Source organism: Primulina tabacum, chromosome 10, assembly GCF_025594145.1.
Source record: "Primulina tabacum isolate GXHZ01 chromosome 10, ASM2559414v2, whole genome shotgun sequence".
NCBI classification, from domain to species: Eukaryota; Viridiplantae; Streptophyta; class Magnoliopsida; order Lamiales; family Gesneriaceae; genus Primulina; species Primulina tabacum.
This window is the reverse complement of record NC_134559.1, coordinates 2,590,339-2,613,989: the sequence shown is the minus strand read 5'-3', so window position 1 is coordinate 2,613,989 and position 23,651 is coordinate 2,590,339. Positions and strand designations below refer to the sequence as shown.

General features: G+C 34.1%; 3 protein-coding genes across 7 annotated transcripts; 2 read left to right on the top strand and 1 right to left on the bottom strand.

The window, feature by feature from the left end:
* Positions 1 to 33: 33 nt before the first annotated feature.
* LOC142505422 (SKP1-like protein 21) lies at positions 34 to 8,282 on the bottom strand. Of its 4 annotated transcripts, none has more exons than XM_075618405.1 (10): positions 7,956 to 8,279; positions 6,906 to 6,989; positions 6,524 to 6,745; positions 6,199 to 6,390; positions 5,981 to 6,091; positions 5,741 to 5,819; positions 2,907 to 3,073; positions 2,525 to 2,706; positions 1,043 to 1,176; positions 34 to 507 (listed from the first exon to the last, which is right to left on the bottom strand). In XM_075618405.1, exons 2-10 carry the CDS (start codon positions 6,939 to 6,941, stop codon positions 485 to 487), a joined length of 1,146 nt encoding a protein of 381 aa, XP_075474520.1. In that variant the 5' UTR covers positions 6,942 to 6,989; positions 7,956 to 8,279; the 3' UTR covers positions 34 to 484. The 4 variants fall into 4 exon arrangements, with proteins under 4 accessions (XP_075474520.1, XP_075474521.1, XP_075474519.1 ...); XM_075618406.1 differs by lacking the exon at positions 34 to 507 and adding an exon at positions 514 to 809 and having other exon boundaries at positions 2,525 to 2,681; positions 2,885 to 3,073; positions 7,956 to 8,282; XM_075618404.1 differs by lacking the exon at positions 34 to 507 and adding an exon at positions 515 to 809 and having other exon boundaries at positions 7,956 to 8,280.
* Positions 8,283 to 11,567: 3,285 nt separating this feature from the next.
* LOC142505222 (ascorbate transporter, chloroplastic-like) lies at positions 11,568 to 17,699 on the top strand. The gene is made up of 11 exons (XM_075618110.1): positions 11,568 to 11,793; positions 12,480 to 13,063; positions 13,267 to 13,374; positions 14,016 to 14,171; positions 14,951 to 15,166; positions 15,642 to 15,851; positions 16,027 to 16,164; positions 16,351 to 16,452; positions 16,536 to 16,601; positions 17,045 to 17,129; positions 17,256 to 17,699. The coding sequence occupies exons 1-11, from the start codon at positions 11,739 to 11,741 to the stop codon at positions 17,351 to 17,353; spliced, it is 1,818 nt and encodes a 605-aa protein (XP_075474225.1). The 5' UTR covers positions 11,568 to 11,738; the 3' UTR covers positions 17,354 to 17,699.
* Positions 17,700 to 18,611: 912 nt separating this feature from the next.
* LOC142505835 (calmodulin-binding receptor-like cytoplasmic kinase 2) lies at positions 18,612 to 22,149 on the top strand. 2 transcript variants are annotated; one of them, XM_075618952.1, is made up of 6 exons: positions 18,612 to 18,926; positions 20,157 to 20,380; positions 20,525 to 20,693; positions 20,848 to 20,937; positions 21,035 to 21,336; positions 21,662 to 22,149. In XM_075618952.1, the coding sequence occupies exons 1-6, from the start codon at positions 18,710 to 18,712 to the stop codon at positions 21,920 to 21,922; spliced, it is 1,263 nt and encodes a 420-aa protein (XP_075475067.1). In that variant the 5' UTR covers positions 18,612 to 18,709; the 3' UTR covers positions 21,923 to 22,149. The 2 variants fall into 2 exon arrangements, with proteins under 2 accessions (XP_075475067.1, XP_075475068.1); XM_075618953.1 differs by having other exon boundaries at positions 18,789 to 18,926; positions 20,050 to 20,380.
* The last annotated feature ends 1,502 nt before the right edge of the window (positions 22,150 to 23,651 follow it).

Genomic DNA, 23,651 nt, shown 5'->3' with positions numbered 1-23,651 from the left:
TTACAATATTATTATGTATAGAAGATCAAAAGGTCGAAAGTTAATGATTCTAGCATAAACTCAATATGAAAACACGTTATTACATGAACTTGCTAATATTTACATCTGCTCAACGCCACAAAACAAGCAGTACAAGATTACATGACGACTCTCGCCTTCTGTCCTAAGCATCCACCTCCACCACCGAGGGGGAAAAAATAAATTGGAAAGGAGAAAAAAGAGTTCAACAAAATTGGCTCACATCGCCCAGCAAAAATTCGTCCTTAATTTCGCTACAAGAGACTATTGAAGAATTGAAGAGATTAGATTGAAACATCAAAATTGAATTTTGGAGAATGTCAGAAATTGCCCGTGAACTTTAATGTTGATCGACTTCTAAATCTCGAGTTGGTTACCATCATATCGGACCCAGCGGGACCAAAAAGACGCCTCAAAATCTTATGCCTGGTTTGCATTTTGATCTCAATACATGCACCAAGATGGATCATCTCCGGTGCTGATCTTGGCCTGGAAACAAGAGGATAAAACAATGTGAGCAGTTACACGTTGAAGGGTAGTCTAAGTAGAATGTGTATCTTCATAAAATGGTTTGTATAAGCTTGTAAGTTGTAACCATTCAGTTACAATAATGATATTCTTCACACAATGTGAACTCCAACCATCATGTATGCATATTATTGATATATCAGATAGCATGAAACTTTTGAAGTCTCAGCAGTACCTCGTGCACATATAAATCACGGAAAATGCTTGAATGGAGAATCATTATGGCTAGATAACATGCTACGTAGTATTGTCATACCTTATGCCTGCAAAGGGTTTCTATCAGATTAGTTTTAGGAATAAATCTCGCAACACATATATGTCATCCTAATACGCACTATAAAACTAAGGACACCACTGCTTGGAAAATAATGAACTACGAACGCAGAACAATTGTCAGGACTCAACGACTTTGCCTCATTTCATTAAAGTTGGAAAAGGGTAGAAGACAACAAAAAGACAGAAGCAGAGGAAAAAATAAACAAAGTAGCAAACTTACTTGTAAATCTTCTCAATGAACCATTTCCATTGTTCATGAGTGGTGGTGGTCGTCTCTCTTGACCCAGAGACAGTATCTCTTGCATTCTTTCAGGCCAATCAGAATTTAATCTTCTAGCGAAGTCAGCAACCTCCCTGATCAACCAAATAAGGTAATAAATCTGGTCATCATGGGTATCCAAATAATACTATCTCCAAATGGCAACCACTCTTTCTTTGGTCCATTTTCACTCTCTCTAACCGAGAAAAATAAATGCAAATTAGTAACCACCAAATGATGTCATGCGGCAAAGTAGCCGAAAAAAGTACAAAAGAAAATGCACTTGTAGTAAATACAAAAAATTAAGACGTAAACATGAATAATGTAAGCATTGCATAATTCATGCACTTGGACCTTAAAGAGAGAACTGGACCATAAATTTAATTAAATATAAAATTTCTCAAAACATTAATGGCATTTGATCCAACAAATGGAACATGTTCAATCACATTTTTTACTAAAGAGTAAATCAGAGATTGCTAAAAAGTAAACTTCGGAACCCCCACCCCAATCCCCTACCCACTTCGTACGAACTTTCAGATTTATAAATTAGCTTTTACCCACCCAAAACCAATTTTTTGCTGAACAAAAATCAAGGATCTTAAGCAATGAATGAACCCTAACATACTCAATCATTCATATAAAAAAGCAGGATATCATGTCACACTACCCTATCTTTCATAAAATGTTACAGGCACGAGTTTCTAGCATATGCACTCCTTATCTATGTTAACCAAGGCTCAACCATCCCATGAAGGTGATGGTGATCTGTTCGAGAAAATCATACAAAAACAAATTTCCACATAATAATAATAATAATGAAATCCAAGTGGTATATGAAGTAAAAATAAAAGGTCCATTTTCTTGAACTTGGTATGGAGAAGGTACTGACCACAAGAAAACAAGGATTTGAGAATTTCTGATTTTGTATACCAACTGTTGTTCCTATACCTAATGATTACTCCAACCATGAAAAGAAAAAAGGGCACTTGATTCAAATATAGTGATTTTAGGCCACATTTATTGAAACTCAAAAAGATTATATTATGATCTTCATGGTCATTATGGGAATGAAAAAGGCCGCTATGTACAATTTTCTAAAAGAATAACCAAGACTGGGAAGAAATTTGTGTCACTCATCATATATGATTATCACAAGGTCGGCTAGTTTGCATAATATCTCACAATCAGTTCAGCAGACAATCTTCTTTCAATCCATCAGACAAAGTCGCTGACCTTATCAAGACTTTCAATCCATCAGACAAAGTCGCTGACCATATCAAGACTTTCAATAATCACATATACAAAATAACAACATAAATCTGTGTTTAGTAGGATTAAAGACAGGAGATCTAATTATTAATATTTTCCATTCATTGGGATCCCAACCCCAACACTTCTTTGTAACATTATAGAAAATACTCATAAAATTATCAAGCTTACTGATCGATTTTCTCTTTTAAAGCAGGGTCAATGTCATCATCTAAATCACAATCATCAAACTCATCTTCAGGCCCGAGTCTATCATCTCCGATGACCGGCAACTTCATCACATTAAAATGATTGGCCAGTGAGTCACCATTTCTCGATGGATTACTGCCTGCAGAATTGAGTTCATTTAATTCCTGCAACATCAAATGATATCAGCCCAAAAGGTAATAGTGTATGCACCGACAAGCATTTTTTGCATGCAAATGATTCTCCATGACAATCAAAAGGGAATTGGCGTAATTATATAGTCGCTTCAATAACAAACTAGTAAATGGTCTGACAAAAAATAAATCCAACATGCAGCTAACTCACGGAAAGAGAAACAGATCTTGACCTCGTTATTCATATCCATAACATTGCCAGTACAGGATGTGCCATTTGAAGTGGTAGTGCAGTTTGAAGGAATGGATCTTTGATGGTCTTTCCTCCTACGATTCTTCTTTTTATTTTTAGAATTACGGGTACCTTTAGAATCTGTGAAGCATGTATCTGTCAGACTCACTTAAAACGGTAGCATATAGAAGGAAATTAGAAAGGAAATGAGATGTATGGGTAAACAAAATGATGAGTTGCTATAGTTTCACAAAGCAGTAATTCCACAAAGATAGCCCATATAAAAGTTAGATTGAACAAACTGTAGGAGGAACCAGGTGCGTATCTATTATAGGGGATAGGCTCTGTGTGTGTGTGTGTGTGTGTGTGTGTGTATTTCTCAAGCATTCAACCCCCTTGAAAAATCCTACATAGCACAAAACCCCTTGTAAAAAATTAATTACTTATTAAGTCCTTCGCTTTTCAAAAATAAGATAAAAAACCCTTGCGTATGAAATTGTAGTCATACACGCCATACAAGTGATCATGTTTTTTTAACTTTTTAATTTTTTATTATTTAAAATGATAAAAATACCCTCAAATTCTTGAATATATTATTTGTTAGTGGGTTTTTCCTCGTCCACCTATTTAACATATGATTTTTGAATTGTATTATTTTTAAATTTTATAAAGAGGAAAAGACCACTACTTGAAACAATAAATTCACCAATTTTCTAACCAAACATGTTATTTTTATTATTTTGTAATTTTTTTAAAAATACGTAATAAAAATCATTAATAATATTATTGGTAATAACAAACTAAATAAAATAGTAATATTCAAAAGAAAAATAATTCCATAAAAAAAGAATACAAATTAATAATATGAAATATAGTAATAATAATGTAAAAAATATTAAGTAAATGATAATATTCATAAAATCATACTAACATTAGCAAAATGAAAGAACTGCACGGATAACCTTAAATCGGTCTAATTAGTCAAATAAAACTTATATGTGTATAAATTAAGGTGTTGATAATCGGTTTAATTAATCTAATAAAACTTGTATGTGCATAACTTAAGGATAATCGAGATGTTCTTTAATTTTGCTAATGTTATTATACTTTTATTACTATATTAATTTTATTTCATCATTTACTTAATATTTTTACACTATTATTATTATATTTCACATTATTAATTCTTATTATTCTTTTGAATATTATCATTTTATTTAATTTATTATCACCAATAATATTATTAATGTTTTTATTGTGTATTTTTAAAAATTACGAAATGATATGTTTGGTTAGCAAGTTGATGAATTCACTATTTCAAATAGAGGTATTTCCCTACTTTATAAATATTTTTTGAAAAATACTACTCAAAACTCATATGTTAAATAACTGGATAAGAACAAAACCCACTAACAAGAATTCAAGGGTATTTATGTCATTTAAGGAATAAATGTAAAAAAACATGACCAATTGCATTTCATGCGCATGTAACTACAATTTCCGACAATGTTTTTTAGCTTATTATTTGAAAAGTTGAGGACTTAGCTAATTATTTGTTTACATGGGGTTGTGTTATATAAGAATTTCACAGAGAGGTTGAATGCTATTAGCCCAGACCAGTTATGTTGATTGTGAGGTAGAACCGTAGAAGCTAACTATAAATACAAATCAAATATACAATTTTGTATTTTGTTATAAATAAAAAAAATATTTAATTGATCTACAACATATCATCGAGTGAGTTATATTTTTTCTCATAAATATAAATCAAGTTTAACTTTTTTGTATAATTATTGGTGAGATTATTATTTAAAACAAAAAAAAAACAAAATATTATAAATAAATATGTTGAGACTAAAAGATTGAAACAACATATCTATCTTCACGGTCAATTTTTCATCAATGAACTTTTTAACACAAAATTCAATCCCCCCGACAAAATCTTGGCTATACGCCACTGGGAGGAATCAACGATAACAAAAATCATATTATTCGTACCAAATATAAATATAATAAATAAAGACCTGAGAAGTAAGAGAAATGGCAGCCACTAACTTAGCACCACAAAGAAGAACATAATTCTTTTTTAAAAAATGAGAACATGCATGTGAAAATCAAAGGACGTGAAAATTAACCATGAATAAAGAGATGGGAAAACTAGAAATTTGTCGTCCTTGTTGCAAAACAAAATGAGACAATGCCTTCAGAGAGACGGGGAGAGACTAATTTAGGTGAGTAATAAAGGAGATGACATGTTAATAAATATGCATTGCTTCTTAAGTTGATGATAGGTCACCTTACCTTTAACTATGGAACTTAAATGATTGGCTTCAATACATCAAAAAACTTTCACAATGATGAATGCCTCAAGGCAGAATTATAAGAACATGTTACTAAGGTCAGAGTTAAAGAATTAGTGCACTAATGAATGACAAACTGTGGTGAAAATTCTACCATTGAATTAAAGGGGCTTATAAAAGCACAACAAATGACCTAAATTTTTCTTACTACAGCACGAGCTCTAGGTTTGTTGGACCCGTGATACAGCTAATGTCACAATTATATCATATTTAGGCACAATTTATTTATATACTCTACTTATTAAAGTTGACACCACATTACATGATGCAATGACAACTTCTCTGCTGGAAACGACAACTAAATTATATCACTGACTTCATGAAATTTAATTAAATAATCAAATATACAAGAAGCCACATTAGCTGTTGTCTTCAAACATCTATCTGACAAATTTGGGAGAGACGAATATAATCAAGTCTAATGAATGAGAAAAAAGATATAAAAAAAAAGGTAAACCAAAGAGTCATCATGTACCTCCCTCGCCTCCATTAATAAATGACAAGAGATCATCAACTGAACGCTCATCCGCATGCTCCTCTTCGACTTCAACATTCTACAGAAAAATGAGAGTCAAACACCAAATCACAAGTTGTGTTACCACAAATCAAATTACAAATCTCGAAGCTTATTCAATCAGACCACTACCAGTTTATGATGCAGTGAGCTACACACTGAGCATTAAAATAATAGTTTGGGATATAAGGTCATGATTACCCTTTGTATCTCCCTCTCTTTTAATTCTTTTCTCTTTCTGGCATACAATCTATTCAACAGCCGAATTCTAGGATCATCCATGGTGTTTTTAATTGGCTCCAACTTCTCTTCCTGAGTCAATGCAATAGAGTATGTTAGAAAGCAAACATGTAAAAACATATCCGCCCCAAGGAAAACAAAAGGACATTAAGCTTGTACACTGCTTGCAATGACAAGACCTCTGTGAGATCATCAGGTAGATGAAATATCTCTCGTATCTCTTCAGGAGTCTTTCCTTCAATCACCCGTGCAAGTGCACGACTTGTGAGATCAACCAAAGGTTTTAGCTGCAAGCTGTCAGCAGCAGATGTCAACTCGCAAAGTCTTTTAGTTTCCATTCGAACAAACTTTTCGTCAAAGTACTTCCTCTCCTGGATATAAAAGTAGAAATCAATAACTTATTTTCTTGAGTTAACAGATAAATGCCTCATAAATTCGCATATGCGAATCAAGTCAAGAAAGAAATTCATCTTGACAATCCTGCGGGGTTCTACTTGTAGTTACCTTGTTAGAGCGGCCTGGAATTTGATGAAAGCGGCAATAGTCAAGTATTAAATTCAGAATGGGAGGATTAACCCGTGAAGGAAGGGAAATGGGGTGATTCTTTGAAGATCCCATGCCATAGTGTATTTCATGACGTATGAATGGACAAAACATGGCAACCTCTTGCTCCACTTGTTGTATTGAGTCATCAGAAGTTTGAAGCCACACATAAGCCTTCAGCATCTGGTAACACAAAGGAACAACACTGATCAAAATCAACAATAAAAAGCAGATGGAGATGACACCTCTACAAAGTAAAGAGTTTCAATATTCAGGCAAGCACTCAAAAAGAAAAGGCGATCAAGTACTGAGAGTACATATGCGACAAAATAGAAAAATATACCTCATGTTTTATTATTTCACTATCAGCTTCTGTCATCGCAACAAAAACGGAGTAGAGATCGAGGGTACTTTCACTGGTACGTTCCTGCATCAAAATAAAAAATGATAAATTGACATGACCAATTACTTCAAGAAAAAATTGACTAACAGCTGGAAGTCACTCTGGAAAAATACTTTAATAAATTCACAGCTGAAAAGATAAGAAACTTAAAATAAACAGATCGACTGCAGGGCACATCATTGAGTATCCCATATTATTATTAATCTATACAAAACTAATTTGGATATGCTGCCGAATGAGCAAATTACACTCATTGGCAGTAAATCAGATTCTTATAGTAGCTATTAGCAACAAGTAGAGGTTTTACCTTTATATAAAGCACACAGTATACAGTAGATAATAAGATTGCAAAGCAATTAATCGTGAAAGAAAAAAAATCCTTTAAGACGATAAGATAAATTAAAGTTCCAAATTTACTGTTATCACACCCCCTGTAGGAATTACAATGTTATTAACCCCCTGTAGGAATTACAATGTTATTAATTTGTTAAATTTAATAAGTTTAGCCCGCTGCCCCTGGTTAACGCTGCAGCAACCAAACTTCCAGGTCTTTCACCAAAGATGAGATCATTACGCAGACAATACGACGAAAAACAGCATAGGAGAAAAATGAAGCCAATTACTCCGAATTTAATAAAGATGTAATCTTTATTCCTCAGCTACCAACATTCAAACATTTACCATGAAAAAAGCTAGAAAAGAAATATAATCAAATAATAAATATGAATGTCAAACATAAGAGCCCTAATCCCATGTCAGTACTGAAATCACCTGTATCAATCCATAAATTGACCCACAAACAACACAGTTAACACAATCAGGGGACATATAAACATTAAAAGCATCAAATTTCAAACTCGTAACAAACAAACCTTTTCTAGCTCAATTAAATCAAACACGAATCTCGCGTCTTTAGCTAACAATCAACAAACAGATACAATTTACTAAAAACAACGTTCAACCCGCATATTTTATGAAAATTTGATATACCTGGGGCTAACAAATTACGCTAAACGGAGTGGAATGGCGGCAGTCGGCAGATTTAAAGTTGAATACTAAAAAAAATCGCAAATTGATTGGGGTGAAAAAGGAAGGGGATTGGCGGAGAAGATAAGAACTTGGAAAACTTTCTTAATGTTATTTAATAAACTAATAATGTAGCGATAATGATTGTCGAGGCTCTGTAACGATTTAGATGTAGCTCTTCGTGTATAACTTCCTAATCCCTTCCGCTTGACGATGAGATTTGGGGTGCCGACTCTGCTGCGGCTTATATTAACACTTACACCTGTCATTTTTTATTATGCGCCTTGAAGCTTGGCCGTACACACCTTTTTTCAGAAACAAGGCAATTTTATGTTCAATTTTAAAATTATTTTAAAATATTGTTTAAAACATATTATGGATACATTTGCTTCGATTGATATGTAATTTGTAATTTGTAAAAAATATAATAATTCTTGTTTAATAGAATCCATATCTTACCAAAAGTAAACTATATTTGTTACTATATGCTTATTTCGACATTTATAAACATGATATTGAATAAATTATAATGTGCATTTGATTGATAATTGAAATTTTTGTTTCATTAGGAATATTTGTATAATTAATATTGAGTAGACCTCCTGTGAGACGGTCTCACGAATCTTTATCTGTGAGACGGTTCAACTCTACCGATATCAAAATAAAAAGTAATACTCTTAGCATAAAAAGTAAGACAAAAACTTGTGTGAGATGAGTTCACCCTACCGATATTCACAATAAAAAGTAATATTCTTAGCATAAAAAGTAAGGCAAAAAATTGTGTCAGACGGTCTCACGGATCGTATTTTGTTAGAACGATCTCTTATTTGGGTCATCCATATAAAAGTATTACTTTTTAATTGTGCTCGTCTCACAGATAAAGATTCGTGAGATCGTCTCCCAAGAGACCTACTTTTTAATATCGGTAGGATTGACCCGTCTCACAAATAAAGATTCGTGAGACCGTCTCACAAAAGACATACTTAAAAAATAATATTTTTTCATTAATGACCCAAATAAGATATTTGTCCAACAAAATATGATCCGTGAAACCGTCTCATACAAGTTTTTGACATTAATATTCTTCCAATCCATTTCAAAAGGAATAGAGCGATTGAGAAACTATCAATTACAAGTTTGAGGCATGTTAACCACCAACATCTAATTTTTTTCATCATATTTGGTGACACGGACTCACTTTTAAGTCTTAGGATAAAGACTTCCAAGCCTTCTCATAGTGCTAGACTGTCGAACGGTATGAATGCAAAAAAAAAAATAAATAAATGAATATCCGTTTATTAAATTAAAAAATTCATGCGAAAATATTTTTTTAGCAACATGTGATTGAAAGCAGCACTAAAAACGATCGACTGGAAGAATAAAATTGGTTTTTAAAAATAAATTCCTTCTCGTTTCCCTCCAACATGGATCGAGCAATCTATGTTTTTTGCAGCACTAACGTAGGTTAGCCCATGAAAACCCTTACGATGTCTTGCCCTTTTTATCACTATTTTTGCATATCCACAAAGTTCTATAATGTTTCATGATTATCAATTTTGAGGCTAGTCAGCCAGAGGACATACCACCCGATAACCTAGTTGGTTCAAACCAAGAATGGATACAGAATCCTTTCGGCTCGTTTCTCACTATCTCTTAAATAAAGAACGCTCGCCCTCAAGCCCTCGGACGCCTCGACGCATTACCTTCTATCTCCATTATCGTCCCACACAAAAAGAAAGAGCGCAGAGCTCTGATCGGACCTGATCCATGGATGTATGCTCGAGGACATAATCTTGAACTTAAGTGATATGCTTGTTTTTAATAATAAAATAGTGAAATACTAAATTATAAATAAAAAAATTAGCAAAAAATTGGTGGACAGCAAAAAAATTAGTAATTTCATACATATTGACTAAAAATTGGTGACTCGAAGATACTTGTCAATGTCAATGTTAGACGAAGCTGAAGTTTACGTTTAATAGGTGATTGTGTAAAATGATATCCGGGGTCTCATATTTTTATATAATATATAATTATATCATATTAATAATATATTAAAACTCACAAAATATTTAACGAAATAATTCGGACGTAAGCTCCACTCAAAAAAAGTTGATGTTTGAATTCGGTTCGAATTTGATAATTTCGAATATGAATCAAAAAATTTGAAGGCCGACTCGACCGATTTGTACATGTAGTAAAAACAAGGGTGAAGTTCAAATAAAGCCAACTCTTAAATTCAATCGATAACTATGTAAAGTGATTGTCATGACCGACAGAGTGGAACCAATTTAAAGCTTTCACAAAACACTCGTGTAAAAACTCAATTTCCCAAAGATTCGATCATGAAGCGAGTAGCTTTCTCGTAAAATTTAAGAAAATGATATAAAATATAAAATATTATTTTTCCAAGATGATGGAGAAAATCACGTACAGGAGGAAAAAAGTCGCATTGTGTCATGCACGACTTAGTAACGACCTAGAAACATAGAATACTACATTTTTCCTTTCTTGTTTTGAAACAGTGCATTGTTTATTTTTTAAAAATAAATTTCTAAATTTTATTATATTTTGTATCTGAAATTTTAAAAACTATTATATTATTGTTGTAAAATAAAATAAAACGATTTAGACAACTTTCTGATTTATCTTCTCCACAAAACCATCCTTACTCGTTCGTAATGGATGCTCAGTTAGTTTTAGAAATTGTGATTGATTGTTCTCGTATTGGTGACTAAATCTTCTGTTATATTTGGTGTTCCAAATCATGATATATTTTACTCAAATAAGATCAGTTTACATAAATTATTAAAAATTAAATTCACTAAATATCATGGATGAACAAAATACAATTAATCATTGATAAAACGTTCGATTTTTATGTATTTTAAAAAAATAAATCGATATCTCAATCATGATATATAAATGATTAAAACAATATGTTGATATTTTTTAAACTAAAAAATAAATGAATCAAATATTTTTTAATGATAATTGTATTTTGTTCATCAATGATATTTAATGTGTTTAATTTTTAATAATTTGTGCAAACGAGACTTGTTGAGCAAAGTGTACACGATTTGGAGCACTAAATATAGTAGATGATTACATCCCCTCGTATTGTGCCAGATATCTAAGTAGAACATCATATTTTTTTGATGGCCAGATTTTGCTGTAGCTTTTTTGTGTTGATTTTGTCTTGGCTTTTTTCTGATTATTCCTTATACTTTTGTCACCCTCCACGGGGAGTTTCAGCCACATTCCACGATTTTCCCACGATTTTCCCACTATTTTTACGTCGTGTAATAGTGCATCGTACTTTTCTCTGGGTCAACCGCTATTCTCCTGAGCTTTCTTCTATTGAGCTACTATTCATAGACTTCCAGAAATATTTTTTTGGACCCAACCGTAATATAATAATCGGTTATCTTACATACACACACTGGGGACGAGAATGCAACATTAATTACCCCTTGTAAACCAATCACGGGTATACTCTGTTGTGGGGCACGTGGCAAACGTGTCAATTTCTCAGCCTTCTGTGTTATATTTTCCCGCTTTTTATTAAAAAAATTAAATAAAAAAACAATCTACACCACCTCCCATGTATTATCCACTCAACGTACACAGCAGTCGGTCGTCGGAGTAAATTGGAGCTTAAAAAATTTATTATTAATGAATGATTGTGAGTTAATTCAATCTGAAGCGTACAAATAGAGGGCTGCTGATTCAAATTCTCCTACGGCGATGGCTATCGGCGCCGTCGTGTCGCACCGGAATTTTGGCTTCTTCATTGCTTCTGGTAATTTTGTACTATGTGATTGTGATTTTCGCTTGAATATGCTTTTCCATTTGGACACGCGCTCGCGTGCTTTGTGTGTGTGAGCAAGGGGAAGAAATACAGGATTACACCTATATTTAGTCTTCGTTTTTTTTGTAAATATATTTGCTTTGAGTAACGTTGTGTGAGTGCTTAGCTGTTGCTACGAATTGCGCAGAAGATGGAATGCCCAACTCTGGTGCGGCAATGAAATCCGTAATTCATCTTACTGTAATGAAATTCAAGACATTCAACCGGAAATTAATTGGCAACTACTGAGATTCTTACTGAACCTTTGTACGCTGATATGGGTTTGGTTTCAATGGGATAATTAAGTTTTACTGCTCTTTTTAACTTGAAATAAGTGTTGGGAATGTGCTGAAATGACCAAAACATGGTGTAATTGTGTTCATTTAGAAGTTGAGGGAAAAATGCAAGTTGGAGAATGAGGCAGAATATGGCACAAACATGAAAAAATTTAATCCGTGGCAGTAGCATGTGCATGCATAAGGCTTCGCATGCGAGCAGTTATTTGTGTGACACATCAATATCCAAATTGATTTGCTCTATGTATGCTTTGCTCGTTTATTTCTCTTTTTAGATTGCAATAGAAGCATCCTATTCTTTATTTTACTTACCAGCACAAATATTTCACGAATAATATACAGGTCATCAAACTGGAGAGCGATCAACCATTGCTGCTACACGCTGTAGAAATCGCCAAATGATTTACAGGGAGATGTATCCACCTCGGGGAAGATTTTCACTCAGCTTGGCACACATCCTACCTCAAAACAGATATCATTCTGAAGGCGAAAGTTTCATAACTTACTCATTGTTCCACACAAAAGCAAATCTGCCTCTGTCCGTGCCTGTTCCACACCAACTAAAAAAAAAGTTCAATGCGTCCCTTAATACAAGAAGAATAAGTGGAATAAGCAGGCGTCGTCCTTCTTTTGCTTTCCCTGATAGAATTTTTCAACCTGGGAAGTTTGATAAAATGGGTTTTATTGAAAGACAAGTGCTGCTTTCGAAGCGGTCAACAATGATGAGGACTCGAGCGAACTTCAAATCTGAAGAGCTTGACATAAGAGAAAGTGGGTTGGAGTCACTTGTATCACCCGAGGGCGTGAGTGGAGCAGTATTACTTGAAGGAGTTGAGCAAGGGAAACCATGGTTGGAGCAGTTCCCAAAGCGCTGGGTGATGGTGCTGCTTTGTTTTTCTGCATTTCTGCTATGTAATATGGACCGTGTAAGGTTTCTTGTATTCTTTCCTTGTGAATTTTCTTCTTTCTTTTTGCATCCAATTAAGCTTTCTATTTTAGAGTTATATTTTGTCCAAGTTAACTCATGGAGTCGGGTGCCATCATGTTCCGTTCGTGGGACTGGGCCAACTGGCTTAATCGAGACAGTATCATTCAACAAACAATAACAAGTATTGTATTTGTTATCCAGGTGAACATGAGTATAGCTATACTTCCAATGTCAAAGGAATTCAACTGGAACAGTGCTACTGTTGGTCTAATTCAGTCTTCTTTCTTCTGGGGATATCTGCTCACACAGGTAATTTTCACATGTTGATAACACCTTAATAAGTTATTTATTGAATATGTATTACATAACGTCAAGTATGACATGGTTCTGTTTTAGTGAATCATCGTGACTTTTTGTTAAAAATATTCCACATCAAATATTAGAACTAATAAAGTGTAGACTATAAACTCACGGGGTTATATCACCTATCAGGCTTGAATTACAAAAAACTTGTCTACTTGGTGTTATAACATCACGGGTTTATAACCTAACACTTTTATTTCACATTCACATTAAATGTGCTATAATGTGGTGGTACTAGAATCCATTTTTATGTTCAAGGAAAAATTGAATTTGCAATTGTCTCAAATGTTAATAAAGGTATTAGCTACTCACGCTGCCTTTATATTTAATATCTTAGCTTATCATAGAAAGAAGCATAATAGCGTGTGCCATACGCTAGTGAAGAAACCCACCTTTTTTTTTAAGTTTCACCATCTCATGATCCTGGCAATTAGATTTGAGACATCTTTGTGCTTGTTAGCTTGGACAACCTGCTTCATTAAGTAATTTAAGCATCTTATCCAAAAAAACGTTTACACCTTCAACTTAGGCTGCCACTTGAGTTGGTACGAAATCGGTTCTCTAACAGAATTTATTCACTCCTGCAGATTGTTGGGGGCATTTGGGCTGATAAAATTGGTGGGAAGGTAGTTCTTGGCTTTGGAGTAGTTTGGTGGTCTGCTGCTACAATATTGACACCTTTAGCTGCCAGATTAGGGCTTCCATTCTTGCTTGTCATGCGTGCCTTCATGGGAATTGGCGAGGTTAGCTGCTTATGCACTTCTCTGACAAATTATTTTGGTTTATTCATTAGTTATTCCTGATCAGAAGATGCGGCACATTCCTTTTGTCCATCATCGTATCTAACATTTTAAAACTTTTCTTGAGTATCCCGATATACTACTCTGCCTTCTCAAGGATGGTGTTGAAACCGGAAAGTATGACATGCAACATTTTCTATAGATTCAACAGATTTTTGTGTTTGTATTCTCTGTCTTTTTCCTGTCAAAGATGAATTTTACAAGTTTCCCATTGGCTTGACATTGTAATGAAGAGAATCCTATCAAGTCTGGTTTATAGTCTATCGATTGGCATAACGTGGCTTCTCTATTTCATTGAGCATTCTGACACTGTTTCACTTCTTCTACCAAGTATTCAAGGCAGGGCAAGCACTTGTGGAAAGGAGGTGTCATCCATTCATTTATTTACTTGCTAGCAACTTGATCTGCAAATGTATGTTGTTGAATATCGGTGCTATTAAGGTGTTGTTCGTTAAATAATAGTGACTATTACTTCAACATGATGCTCTAGTGATATGTTGTTCATAGCTAATTCTTTTTCTACTTATATGACAATTGACAAATCAGATTTTTAATTGATTTTGATTTATTTGGGTAACAGTCGTTTTTCTCACGTACATGGATGTAGAAGGGTTAAATCACAGACTGTGACAAAGCACAGTGACTGATATGATAACTTTTGTTTAGTCAGTCAAATCTTACTTTGCAACCTTGTTTGTGAGTGTTTTGAATGTTTCATTCAGGGAGTTGCTATGCCTGCTATGAACAATTTGTTGTCTAAATGGATTCCTGTCTCTGAGAGGAGCAGATCTCTTGCGCTGGTATACAGCGGCATGTATCTTGGTTCAGTGATAGGATTGGCCTTCTCGCCTATGTTGATCAACAAATTTGGGTGGCCATCTGTATTTTATTCCTTTGGATCACTTGGAACCATCTGGTTTGCAATGTGGTTGAGCAAAGTAAGGCCTTACTTCTTTCTGCTAAATCATTCTCTCAACACGTACAAATTTACTAGTGGTGGTATGTTTGAACACCTGAACTTTTATTTGCTTGTTGTAATGAATGAGCAACCCATTTTGATTAAAGGATTTTACAAAGAAAAGATCTAGGCTCTCCACTGTGCTACTTAACTCTGCTCTCTCTCTATTTCAACGCTTGCTAATTTTCTTGAGAATTTTGCTGAGAATAAACTTACATCGTGTAGAAATCTGGAACTTAAGGAGATTTATTTATTGTTTCTCTTGTTGTTGTATCGAGCTACTTTTACTGGTCTCTTATATTTCCTCCATAGGACTTAGTGGGATGGTATCAATCTTTCTCCTTAAAGATGACTGGAGACATTTGAAAGTTGGCATTTTTCATTGGCCTAGTATTTGAGCAAAACTGCTACTGCTCTGTCTCATTTTCTTTTTCGTTTTGTTTAACCTATTGCAGGCGTACAGCTCACCAAAAGAAGATCCACATCTGAGCATGGAAGAAAAAGCACTGATCTTGGGAGGCTCCCTATCCAAGGGACCTGTTTCTGAAATTCCATGGAAGAAAATTCTGTCAAAAGCACCTGTTTGGGCTCTGATTATCTCCCATTTCTGTCATAATTGGGGAACTTTTATTCTTTTGACATGGATGCCTACCTACTATAACCAGGTTTGTTAGCTTTGGATTATCTTTATTCGTAAAAATTTTGTTTCAGCGATCTCTTTCCCTTTTCTGTATGGAAACCTCGTAAGTTGGAAATTTAGTTGGTGGGTTTTATATTAATACACCAAGAAAACTGGACGACCAAGCTGATACTTCCAGTCGCTTGTTTTTGCATGAGCAGGTGTTGAAGTTTAACCTCACCGAATCTGGACTACTGTGTGTGCTGCCATGGCTGACCATGGCTGTTTTTGCTAATATAGGTGGTTGGATTGCAGATACCCTTGTGAGCAAAGGCCTTTCCATTACCTCAGTTCGCAAGGCAAGCACAGTTTTCTTTTGAAAAATATTAGAAATCTTCAAGTCTTCAAACCTGCATTGTGTTGTTTCTTATGAATGAACCTTACATGCAACAGAAGAAAATCTACAGTTGTATCACCTTAGATGATTATATTGCCCTTGTATAGTACAGAGAGAATGACCCTTCTCAAAAACTTGATCCTTTCAGATAATGCAAACAATTGGATTTCTGGGTCCAGCTTTCTTCCTAACACAACTTAGTAAAGTGAATACACCTGCTTTAGCAGTGCTGTGCATGGCCTGCAGTCAGGTTGAAACTATTTTCTGAGCATACCACTTGTCATGTTTCTGTCTGAATTACCTTGTTAAATGCATTTAGCATAAAATTCACAGGGATCTGATGCATTCTCTCAGTCCGGGCTATACTCGAATCACCAAGATATTGGGCCACGCTATGCTGTGAGTTGTTTCTCATCTTTCCATTGTAATGTTGTTGGACATGCATTTAAATTATTTATAATCGAGTACAACGGACCTATTTATCAACTTGGCTTAAATTTTCGCCAAATGATATCAGAGCTGGCTCTGAATACTTTCACCACAACAAGTCCTGTTTCATGTGTATTGAACCATCCTAGATTATGGAATAGCATGACGAGAATGCCCTTCAATGTCCCTGACTCTTGTGGGATTTGTCAAATTTATTTATAAACTACAAGTGAATGAAATTAATTTTTCCAGAAACTTGGATCTAACATTTTGACAATACGAGAACAAATGCTCAGTAATTACTGTGTAAAATCGATTATGCCAAGTCACACTTCCTGCACAATGTGACATCTATATGAAAAGGCATGTTGGCTCTGAATTTCCATGGTGATATACGCTTCTTTCTATTCCAGGGAGTCTTGCTAGGACTTTCTAACACAGCTGGTGTACTTGCTGGCGTCTTTGGTACTGCTGCAACTGGATACATACTCCAAAAGGGTAAAAGCCAACCTCATCCTCATTTTTCTGCATAACATAAACATTTCCCGGCATCACTGTTCTTCGCAACCTTCCCATGTTTTGTATAGCCTACTATTGTTTGATTAATCTTCATTCGTACGTCAGGTTCTTGGGATGACGTGTTCAAAGTGGCCGTCGTGTTATACATCATCGGCACCTTGGTGTGGAACCTCTTCTCCACGGGTGAGAAAGTTCTCGAGTAAATTTTATCGACCATCATATAGGAAGTTTTTCTAGATAGGTAACAAGATACGACAGAACATAGTCACGAAACGAAAATCGGGTTCATATGGATGAACTAGGGAGTGAAGAGGCTTGAAATGCCATTTGAGAACCTCTATGATCCGGAGCCTCTTCGACGACCCCTCGAGATTTTCTGCTTTTGCCGTGCAATTTATGCTGGCCAGTTAATTTAAAATTGTTAGGGGAATTTATATAGTTTCACCCTCCTGGGAAGAGGGAGAGTTAATTTTCTCTCAGCTTATGTTTGAATTATTACTGGATTCATCCAGTATTGCTTAATTTGATTATGGCTTGGTGTTTTCGAGATGGAATATATTCGGGGAATGAACTACCGATGATGACGACAAGAACTACCAGATGATGACGACATTTCCGTCATATTATAATTTAATTAATTGACTAGATATGTGCTAAGCTAATTGTGGAGTGGGAAAACAAAAAACAAAATTAATCACTGCTGACCCAAGCAGGGTTGGATCGTAAACTCAATAATAATAACAATTTTTTTTAAATAAATTAAAATATATCGTATTATACTAATATTGAAATACTAATAATTTATTATGTCATGATATATTTTATTTTAATATTCTATTAATAATCTACGAAGATGACAATTAATTTTTTTATTAAAAATTATGCTATCATATGAAATAGCAATTACGCTTAAATCGTTCTTATTTAATAATTTGATAATATAAATTATACATATCATCATTCATTTGATAATTAGGCGAGCCTAACAGAATTTGAGTTGAGTAACTATATTTATATACGATTCTAATGATTATTAAAACATATATGAACGATAATTGGTAAGGGTCAAAAACTTGTGTGAGACGGTATCACGGGTCGTATTTTGTGAGACGGATATCTTATTTGATCATCCATGAAAAAAATACTTTTTATATTAAGAGTATTATTTTTTATTGTGAATATCGGTATATAAAAATTCGTGAGATCTGTCTTATAAGATACCTTCTCATTGGTAAGTAGGATAGGCTAGAATTCTGTTGAACTAAAGATAAACAAATTTCATCACCATAATTGACTTATTAGTTTTTTACAATTATTTTTATTAAATTTGAATAATTGAATTAGGGGGATTATTTTAATTTTGATTAGTTGAATTGCATTACTCTGATTATTTTAAACAGTTTTTTATTTTATTTTCTTATTTTAAAAAGATTTTGGTTAGGTGCGATTGGGTTGAATTAACTAACCAAACCAATTGAATATTGTAATTGCAAGCTTAACCGCCATCTCTTTCTATTCTCTCATATTTCACAGTTGTCGTACGATTGGATTGATCCGCCATGAAAAGTCCACGCCCCGGCGGTGTACGGAGGGGCTCCGTCCTCAGTACACTGGATGAGGTAGCAGATTCGTCGGCTTCCTCCGCATACTACTCGGAATCTTTCCAAAGCGCCGCCTACAGGAGCGCTATCCGCTCCATCACCGACACTCTGCTGGGGTGCTTCACTCCTGTTTGTTCGTCGAAAAGCACGAGCAATGTCTTCACTGATTCTTCTGGTAAACGATATTTTTTTTATAACTTTTTAATAAATGTTTGAAGCTTTTTTTGGCTGTGCATTTATAGGGTGTTTCTTTAAGATTTGGCTTGTGTTTTTTTTTTAAAAAAAATTATTCTTACGTGTTGCTTTGATGCATAGTTTTTGGTCTGAAAGAATTGTTCTGATAAATATTGAGTATGATTATAATAATTATAAATATTAGTTGAGATAAAGTAATGAAATTAAGATAACAAAGAGCTATAATTGAGATCATAGACTAAAGAAATTAAGCGAAGAAATTATAGATCTGCCGGAAGTGTCAGCAGACCCGCGGACAACGGTAGAGCAAATAGTAAGCCAATGGTGCCACAGAAAATGTATTGAATAGTTTCAAATATTTAGCTGGTAGAGCTTGAATTATCGCCACGAACTAACTAGAAACACTGAGATAGATATAAATCCCCCAAGTAGAGATTAGTAGACATTGCCTCGTTCAAGGAATGATAGGGACTCGTTTCCGATAGTTCTTGCGGTAGAGCTATGGCTCGGTTCAGTAAATAACACAATTTTATATCATATTGCCAAACCAGGTTCGAATGGATATAAAGCAAAAATTATTTTAATCTTGAAGATAACCAAGTTAACAATACCGAGGCCAATCATATTCACAGTTTCCTTAAAAATATTTAGCTTCTCATATAGGTATACTTTCAGAGACACATACATAACTACTTTTGGCAAATAAAATCCGTTCCAAAGTGTAGTTGAATGCACGGTGGGTTATTTTTCAAAAAAGAAGATTGATTATTCCCCAAACTTTCATTAATTGGGGGAAGCCTCAGGGACTTGTTAAAAAAATTTACTCAGTTTGTGCTGTATGGCATTGAAGAGGTTGATATGCTCAGATTTTTGCTAAAGGGCATTGATTGATGAAATCGTATCATGTAAAGTTTGCCAATTGAATAGGTATTACAGATATTATGAAAAAGATGATTTTTGCTGATACACATTGTTTGATGATCATGTTTCTTTGGATACAAAATGTCTCTCTGTCATGATTTATTCACGTAAGATAATTTACTGGAAACAAAAATCCCCAGGAACTTAATTTTATGCTATTGTGTGGCTCAAATCACTTTCAGATACAATTTTAAATTGAAGATGCCACCCTCTTCCGCATTCGATGTACCGGAATGTAAGTTGAATATGAATGAGGAATTTTATGGTTCGTCGATATTTTTTGTATCAGGTGCTTCAACTTCGGGCAGCGAGAGGAGACGCGTCATTTATGGTAATTCAAATGCTTCAACTCACTCAAAAGAACCTGGTAGTGTTAAATTCACCATCGAAGAGATTTACAAAGCCACCAACAATTTTTCACCCAGTTTCAAGATTGGACAAGGTGGTTTTGGGATTGTCTACAAGGGTCAACTAGAAGATGGAACTTTGGTGGCAGTTAAACGTGCTAAGAAGGTTGGGAAGTTAGAGTTCAGTGGATATTATTTTATGTTCCTCATTTTTTTTCGGTTTTTCCCCCGAAAAGCATGAAATATATGATAGAACATGAACTTTTTCAGCCTTGTTACCATTGGTTTTAAAGTTCTTCCTTTTCTACAGATTGTTTATGATAACCATTTAGGAATTGAGTTTGAAACCGAGGTCCAAACTTTGGCACAGATTGAGCATTTGAACCTAGTAAAATTTTATGGGTTTTTGGAGCATAAAGACGAGAGGCTTCTTGTTGTTGAGTATGTTCCAAATGGAACCCTTAGGGAGCATTTGGATGGTAAGTTTTTCTACCTTATTACACAAAAGTATTTCTCAGGTCTTGTTCTATTGGGTCCCCACCCCCACCCCCCAAAAAAATACACAAAATTGTCTTACACTCATATTTATGATCTTTTTGCATATTTTAATGTTCATGTTCGATTTATGTGCAGGCATCCATGGTAATGTTCTTGATTTTGCTTCTCGGCTTGATATTGCAACTGACGTCGCTCATGCTGTAACATATATTCACACGTACACAGGTGTTAAATTTTTTTGCCACCATTTGAATCTGTCATAAAGACAATAGGAAATTTGTGATCATTAATTTTTTTTGGAATCTTTGAAAACTGAGTGCAGATCACCCCATTATACATAGAGATATCAAGTCTTCCAACATTCTTCTCACTGAAAATTTACGAGCAAAAGTAGCCGACTTTGGGTTTGCACGACTGGGTGCTGACGGTGAGTCAGGAGCAACTCATGTTTCTACTATGGTTAAAGGCACTGCCGGCTACTTGGACCCTGAATACATGAAAACAAACCAACTCACTGACAAGAGTGATGTTTACTCGTTTGGAGTGTTACTCGTGGAGCTTGTTACTGGCAGGCACCCTATTGAACCAAAACGGGAGATCAAGGAGCGTGTTACAGTGAAATGGGTATGATCAATTTTCTCCTGTCAAATAGATCTAATTTTGCCTATATAACTGTTTTCAATGAGATACAGCTTGTTCCACATTAGGTGGAAGAGAAATACCATAACTCGGTTGTGAGTATTGGCGAAAGGGCCTACAAGTGAGTTTTTTTTCAAAAATTCGTCACGATCAGTTCATAAAAATTTGATCATGATTGTCTCAGAAATCACTTCTCATCACCTGGGTATATAGGATAACTGAGGTTTGCTGGCGTTTACACCATTTCAGAAGCTAGCATAGATACATATCTTTTCCTAGCTCAAATTCGACCTGTTTCACACAACTGCAGGCAATGAAAAAATATGCTCGTGGAGATGCAATATTAATTATGGATCCAACACTTACGAGATCACCTGCTAATATATTTGCTATGGAAAAGATTCTTGAACTAGCCTTGCTATGTTTGGGTTCCACTCGCCACATCAGACCTACCATGAGGAAATGTGCAGAGAAACTCTGGAGCTTCCGGAAAGATTACCGGGATTTCTTGACCACTGGTGTCCCTCCAACCTCTGCTAAATCTCAGATAAGCAACTCCATAAGGGAATAACTCGTGGATTTTGCATCCGCACTGCTTCTCTTTAATTGGTTTTTGAGTCCACAAAGTGTAGAGAACCGTGAGAGAAAACGAGTGCTTTAATAATTTTATTGGTAGCTTGTGGCTTATAGTTTTGTGGTGGTGTAGGAAATTCTGGTAAAATTTTTACTACTCTCGTGTTATAATATCATTTAATTATTTATCGACCATGACCATTATAGGAGGTTCCTATCATTTCCCCGCTTCAGTTTTGATATCCTGCACACTTACCGTGCACACCTTTGTAAGCACCGATGAGGTGTCACTCGCCCATTAGATGCGCAATTTTTCTATATTTCATTACATCCAATGGGCGAAGTGACACCTCATCGGTGCTCACAAAGGTGTGCACGGTAGGTGTGCAGGATATCAAAACTGTTCTCCGCTTATCACATTTAAGGGGGTGTATTCATTCTATACTTTCAAAGATTTTTCATGACTTTTTTTAATGATGGACTTTTGTGGAGTTGATAGATTTTTATTGACTTTTATGGAATCTCATAGAATTGTAAAACAAATTTCATAGACTCTTATAGACTTTTTTTCAAGATTTTTGTAGACTTCTGTAAACTTTTTCATAGAATTATGTGAATTTTGTAGTTTATAATTGTGATTTATTTTTTATTAATTTTTTTAAAATAATTATTGGACATAGATAACCTCTTCAATTTTAAATTATTATTTTTATTTATGAATGTAAATGAATTTTATTTACTTAAAAGTTAAATCAATTTAATTTGTGAAAAACGACAAATGAACTATCCAATTTATTGAAATCAAAATTTCAATTCTTTATGTCAATTCAACATATTAATGAATAATATTTTTATAAGTTCATAATAAAATTTTATTAAAAGAATTCTCAAAATAATGAGTAGTCTGTTATAAAAAAAAATCTAATCATTACTGACAATTTGATCAACATCGTTCTACATTCCATTGGCTATTATATCACTCCATGCATTAGCATTTGCTCGTTGTTGTTTTTGAGTATTAAATAACTGATCAAAGTCGTCACTTTCATAAACTTGTGCTGATTAAGACAATTGAGCTTCATTATCTAGTTCAATTTGAAATTCATCAAATTGACACTTCTTTCAAAGAAAATTGTGTAATATAGCACATGCCAATACAAACCCTGTTAGGGGTGGGAAAAAATACCGAATTTTCGGTATACCGAGATTACCATAACAAAAAAATATTGAATTTACCGAATTTTAAGTATACCGAAGATTTCGATATGGTACGGTAACAATACAGAATTTTTCGGTACGGTAACGATATCCAATTTGAAAATTTTGGTATATACCGAAATACCGGAAAAATATACAAAAATTTTAAAATATATAATATTTTAAAACAATAAATTATAATTTTTTTTAAAATGTAAGGTTTTTTTGGTTCGGTATACCGAAAATTTTGGTATAGTATCGGTACGAATTTGCTTAAACAATAATTTAATATATAGATTAACTAAAATTAAAGAAAATAATTAAAAATAAAATGTTATATAATAATTAATAAAAAAATTAATTTTTAATTATGTTTTTAAAAAGTAAAAAGGAAAAATAAATAGATGAGAAAAGAATGAAAGTTTGTATTGAATTTGAGAGATTTCTCAATTAAATGTACATCCAAATCTTTAGGTTTAATCAAAGACTTTTGTTGACATTTTATTATAGTACCTTAGGCTATAATTCTC